The sequence below is a fragment of the Rhinoderma darwinii genome, chromosome 12 (genome assembly GCF_050947455.1).
Source record: "Rhinoderma darwinii isolate aRhiDar2 chromosome 12, aRhiDar2.hap1, whole genome shotgun sequence".
NCBI classification, from domain to species: domain Eukaryota; kingdom Metazoa; phylum Chordata; class Amphibia; order Anura; family Rhinodermatidae; genus Rhinoderma; species Rhinoderma darwinii.
The window spans coordinates 66,925,230-66,931,229 of NC_134698.1; the positions used below are offsets into that span (position 1 = coordinate 66,925,230).

Consider the following 6,000-nt stretch of genomic DNA (forward strand, 5'->3'; position numbering starts at 1 on the left):
AAAAGTGGAGCGGTTTCCCATAGCCAATCAGATGGTTTCTTTCATTTTCTAAAGAACCTCTTAAAAATGAAAGCTGTAATCACGTTGCTATGGGCAACTGCTTTCCTTTGCACTTGTTTTGATCTCCCCCAAAATGTCTTGCATAGTATGTGTGTGGCTTTTATGTGTGTGTATATGTATATATATGTACATAATATATCTACACCGTGTTCCAAATTATTATGCACATTGAATTTAAGTGTCATAAACATTTAATTATTAGTTTTTCAATTAAACTCATGGATGGTATTGTGTCTTAGGGCTCTTTGGATCATTGTAATCAATCTCAGACACCTGTGATAATTAGTTTGCCAGGTGTGCCCAATCAAAGGAAAACTACTTAAGAAGGACGTTCCACATTATTAAGCAGGCCACAGGTTTCAAGCAATATGGGAAAGAAAAAGGATCTCTCTGCTGCCGAAAAGCGTGAAATAGTGCAATACCTTGGACAAGGTATGAAAACATTGGATATTTCAAGAAAACTTAAGCGTGATCATCGTACTGTGAAAAGATTTGTGGCTGATTCAGAGCACAGACGGGTTCGTTCAGATAAAGGCATAATGAGGAAGGTTTCTGCCAGACAAATTAATAGGATTAGGAGAGCAGCTGCTAAAATGCCATTGCAAAGCAGCAAACAGGTATTTGAAGCCGCTGGTGCCTCTGGAGTCCCGCGAACCTCAAGGTGTAGGATCCTCCAGAGGTTTGCAAGTGTGCATGAAGCTATTATTCGGCCACCCCTAAACAATGCTCACAAGCAGAAACGGTTGCAGTGGGCTCAGAAATACATGAAGACTAATTTTCAAACAGTGTTTACTGATGAGTGCCGTGCAACCCTTTATGGTCCAGATGGATGGAGTAGTGGATGATTGGTGAATGGCCACCATGTCCCAACAAGGCTGCGACATAAGCAAGGAGTCATGTTTTGGGCTGGAATCATGGGGAGAGAGCTGGTAGGCCCTTTTAGAGTCCCTGACGGTGTGAAAATGACCTCTGCAAAGTACGTAGAGTTTATGACTAACCACTTTCTTCCGTGGTACAAAAAGAAGAACCGTGCCTTCCGTAGCAAAATTATCTTCATGCGTGACAATGCACCATCTCATGCTGCAAAGAATACCTCTGTGTCATTGGCTGCTATGTTCCCCTGACCTCAACCCTATTGAGAACCTTTGGAGCATCCTCAAGCAAAATATCTGAGGGTGGGAGGCTCTGGGAGGCTATTCTGACATCCTGCAAAGATATTCAAGCAGAAACTGTCCAAATACTCACAAATTCAGTGGATGCAAGAATTGTGAAGGTGATATCAAAGAAGGGGTCCTATGTTAACATGTAACTTGGCCTGCTAAGTTTTTTTTTTTTATTGAAAGAGCTTTTGATTTCTGTAAATATGACCTCCTGATGCTGCAAATTCAACAAATTACCATTTTAGTTCTCTTTACAACCTTTAAAATGTTTTGATCTCTGTTGTGCATAATAATGTGAAACAGTGCGTTTTGAGTTTTTTACTTCTAAAAAAAAATCTGTTATTAGGAGATTTGTTCAATAAAATTTGCATTATACTCCAACGGTTGATGGCTTGAAGATTATACTGACTGTCATTTGCATCGACTATTTAGGAAAATCAGCGAAAAATAACATTTGCATAATAATTTGGAACGCTGTGTGTATCTATATATCTCTATATCCGAAGATCACCTGACCTGTAACTACTTGTTCCCAAATTCAGGGGGCTTTATTGCAAACAAGCGTTGACCCGGTGCCGAGCCCTCCCCTCTTGTGGAAACGTGTTAAAGGATCTGACCTGGACCAGCCAACCGGAGCCGAGAAGAGAACAATTCTCCTTTTGTCCACAGGTAATTTTTACAATATTTTGTCAGCATGCTTTTTTTTCCATGGTATATACAGATGACTTGCTGCTGGGTAGAATGATGTCATGGCCTTTGTTAAAAGATGATCATAGGTTGACGTCCATACATAACATTTACCAAGGTTACAATATATCATATAGAGGTGCATATATTTCCCTGTAATGAGCGGAAATTACTTCTCCTTCCCAATTTCTGTGTCATTAAAGGGGTAATACGGCTTCAAAAAGCTCATTCATTGTACAATGAAGTTATATAGTTTTTCCCATATACTTTCTGTATCAATTCCTCTTGGCTCATCAGAGCTATACCTCAGGAGATACTCCCAATGTATGTGACTGTATAGGCCTACATTGCCCATAGGCTTCTATTGTACGGTACTTTTTACTAGATACCTCTGTATGGTATATTAGAGTTGACGCTAAACGTACGCTGCAATCGCACTGCAAATTCACCCCAACACTTACCCAGCAGTGCACTGGTCCGACCATCACATGACCAGGACAGATTTTTATCTCCTGAATGTAAACAATGGAGGTTCCTATTAACCCTTCCCCCCCCGCAGCCATTTTTCTGTTTTTCTTTTTCGCTTTTTATTCTCCACCTTCTAGATTCCATAATTTATTTATTTTTTTCGTACATATAGCTGTATGGGGCTTATTTTTTGCTGGACGAGTTGTCGTTTTTCACGGCACAATTTATTGTTCCATATAATGTACAGGGAAAATTGAAAAAATGTTTGTGTGGGGTGGAATGGGAAAAAAAGACTAGGATTCCTCCATTGTCTCTTGGGTTTTCACCGTGCAGTAAAAATGACATGTTTAACTTTATTCTGCACGTCCGTACGATTACAGCGATGCCAAATTCATATAGTTTTTCCTAATAAAATATAAAAAAGTTATGGATCTCAGAATATGGCGACACAAAACAAATTCCATCGATTTTTGAGCGGTGCGAGGGCTGCTTTTTTGCAGGATGAGCTGTAGTTTTTATTGGGACCATTTTGCGGGTGTATATACAACTTCTTGATCACTTTATATTGCATTTTTTGGGGGACTTAAAGTGACCAAAAAAAAGCAATTCTGGCTATGTGTGTGTGTGTGTGTGTGTGTGTGTGTGTGTGTGTGTGTGTGTGTGTGTGTATATCTACACGAACGAACGGGGCGAACATTGAGGAGGCTTTAGACCAATAGAATGCCTCGAACACGGGTGTATGGCAGAAGTGAAGCGGAATCTAAAAGGCTCAAATAATAATTTTTTTGCGCAGGCGTAATAAATTGTATTTAAAAGGGCAGGCACAATGAAATCGCTTTAATTGTGAATGCGCAAAATATTGTAAGCAAACATCAGGATGTAAACCATACAGCGTAATGCCAATTTTAAATATATAAAATTGTGAACGATAGTCAGGGGTCAATAATCTAACAAGACAGAAGCATTGCAATGATTTAAAAAAATAAAATAAAGTTGTGGAAAACCCCTTTAACAGGAGCACAAAGATGGCCGACCTGGGTGACCTCCCGTCACGGTGGAGCTGATGGGACGTCAGAGGAAGCCACCCCCCTTTTTCTGACGGCTTAGATGCTATTGACCCGCGGCATCTAAGAGGTAAAACCTAGCAGGATCCCGATCACTGCAGTGAATTGTTGGCTGTAACATACTGCCGACACGCTCAACTTATCGAGCAGGCGCAGTCCATGAGCCCGCTCCATACTGCCCCCTGCTGGCCTCCGCCGTATGTATGGATGTCAAGACTGCAAGTAGAGATCTTCAAATCCTTGAGTAATGGGTACAGAAAATATATGGCTATGTTCACACGGTGGATACGCTGCGTAAAAGCACACATCCTATCTTCCCTGGTAATTCGGGCCGAAAAACCGCACCAAATTGTGGTGCTGCTTCTCAGCCTGAGCAGAAATCATTCGCTAAAAAAAGGAAAAACAAATGGATACTTACCGTGGCGACGCATCTCTCTGACGTCCTGACGTTCTGCAGCCTTGGGAAGATTATTTTTTTTTGTCCTGAGTTGCATTTTTTTTGTGGCGGAATCGCTTCTTTTCCACTGCAAAAAATAGCAACATCTGCTATTTGTTGCGGGTTTCACCTTCCCATTGAATTTAATGGTGAAAAGCCGTAACACAAAAGCAGCGATTACGCAAATACAACTGACATGCTGTGGATTAAAAAAAAACGCACCGCAGGTCAATTTGAGCGTTTTTTTTTCCGCTCAGCATTTACGCAGCTTGTGGATTCAATTTGTTCAAACCTCATCCACTCTGCTGCTACTGTATTATGCTGCGGATTTTCCCCAACAAAATCGGTTGCGGAAAATCCACAGTATTTGCGCTACGTGTGAACTTACCCTATTGGAGAATTGTGTAACTTTTTTTTTTTTTTTTCTTTACACAATGAATAGGGTTTAGTTGTTGAAACCGGAATTCTTTTTGTATTGAGGTGTCTCTCAACCCTCCGTTAGGCAGTGATATCCCGTACTACTGCATAACATCAGATTTGTTGTACAAAATCGGAGGAATTGTAGTGTTGGCAGCCATATTGATTGTCACCCAGCTTTCTCAGAAGTAGCGCGAAGAAACAATGAAAATAATTAATTGTACAGATGCCTCCTGAGTTTTAATTTCTGAACTAATATATTTTTGTATTTTTTTTTTTTTTTTTTAGACATGGCCAGTCGATTGCTTGGACAGTCGTTGGATGGCACCGGACTTCCTCAGCTGACCGGTTACGACTGCGAAGTGAACGCCCCCATACAAGGAAACCGGAACCTGCTACAGGGAGAGGATTTATTAAAGGCTCTCGATCAAGCTAACTGATCCTCGCTTTGTTCCACTTTTGGACACTTGTGAATCTTCTCCACCCAAAGCAGTGTATTTATATTTTTTAGATCTGATATTAGAAGCCTGTCTACAATACCGCACTACTTCAGTTAGCACCATTTCTGCTCCGTCTTCTCCACAATTTTTATTTTTTTTTAACAGAAGGAACCTCTTCCAGCTCCATTTATACAATACATATACAACTTCATTATATATATATATATATATATATATATATAAACTCCACCTCAAACGTGCACCTTCTGTCATTTTTCATGCTGAAAAGTCAAAAATGTAAAAAAAAAAAAAAAAAAATCTAGATTCAGCAGTTTTTATTGTTAAGTTCAATTTATTTTGTTTGTGTCATTGATCTCCATGTTGTCATGACATTCTCCTACGTTATTATGCACAGGAAACAATGCTTTGCCAGCGGTGCATTGTAGTCACAATCGCACAATATATATTTTCCTAAGAAAAAAATAAAAATACCAGCAAGTTCTTCATGCAATATATATTATGCATTTTTAAAGTTAGTTTATAATTTTTTTTTTTGTTGTGATTTCTTTTTAGTTTTTATTGTCTAAAAATCACGTTAAGGCCTGATGTTATTACCATTTGTTCCGCATGTTGTAATGTAGACTCCATCGGCAGAGAATTAAAAGCTGTAGATTTAGTCACCACAACCTTTTTCGAAGATGGGTATAAACCAGTAGAAATATTTCGTTTTAAGAAAAAGAAAAAAAAAAATTCTCTTTCGTAAGAGACTTAATGTAGCAGATTGTATGACCGCTCTGAATAGAAGAATTCCTGCTTCTAGCTGTAAGACTCTAGGGCGATTTTGGAACTATATGAAATATACATGTTAACCGCCCACTAGTGGTGTAGATATTCAAGCTCACGTAAAAAAAATAAAAAATTAGAAAAAAAAAAATGTAAAAAAGAATCTTGTATTTCTAGCAGAGCGGCATCGTACGTCAAGGTTGCTTGTCATTTGATTTTAAGCGCTTTTAACATCCTGTAATGTTTCATATGAAGTTCAGTTAGTAAATACTTTTTGTTTAGAAATTTTATTTTTTAGGGAGGTCGTCGTAGTTGTAACTTTCAACATCCGCTCAGTGTGTTTGTATGTTGCAGACTGCAATTTTTTTTTTATTTTTTTTCTCCATCTATCTTTTCTGCTGTTTGTGGTTGGATCTAACACTAACTGTATTGTTTTTATTACATCAATAAACATTATACGTGGACCAGGCCACACATGCTAGCAA

The 6,000-nt window shown here is 38.9% G+C and overlaps 1 protein-coding gene across 3 annotated transcripts in view; it reads left to right on the top strand.

Moving 5' to 3' along the window:
- Positions 1–6,000, top strand: part of HIF1A (hypoxia inducible factor 1 subunit alpha) — a 46,854-nt gene extending 40,854 nt beyond the window's left edge. For 2 of the 3 annotated variants that reach the window (XM_075843719.1, XM_075843721.1), the window contains 2 exons: positions 1,763–1,889; positions 4,581–6,000. In XM_075843719.1, the coding sequence (XP_075699834.1) occupies positions 1,763–1,889; positions 4,581–4,732 (279 nt within the window). In that variant the 3' untranslated portion in view covers positions 4,733–6,000. Of the gene's footprint in view, positions 1–1,762; positions 1,890–3,390; positions 3,510–4,580 lie in introns of all 3 variants that reach the window. The other variant, XM_075843720.1, reaches the window with a different exon arrangement.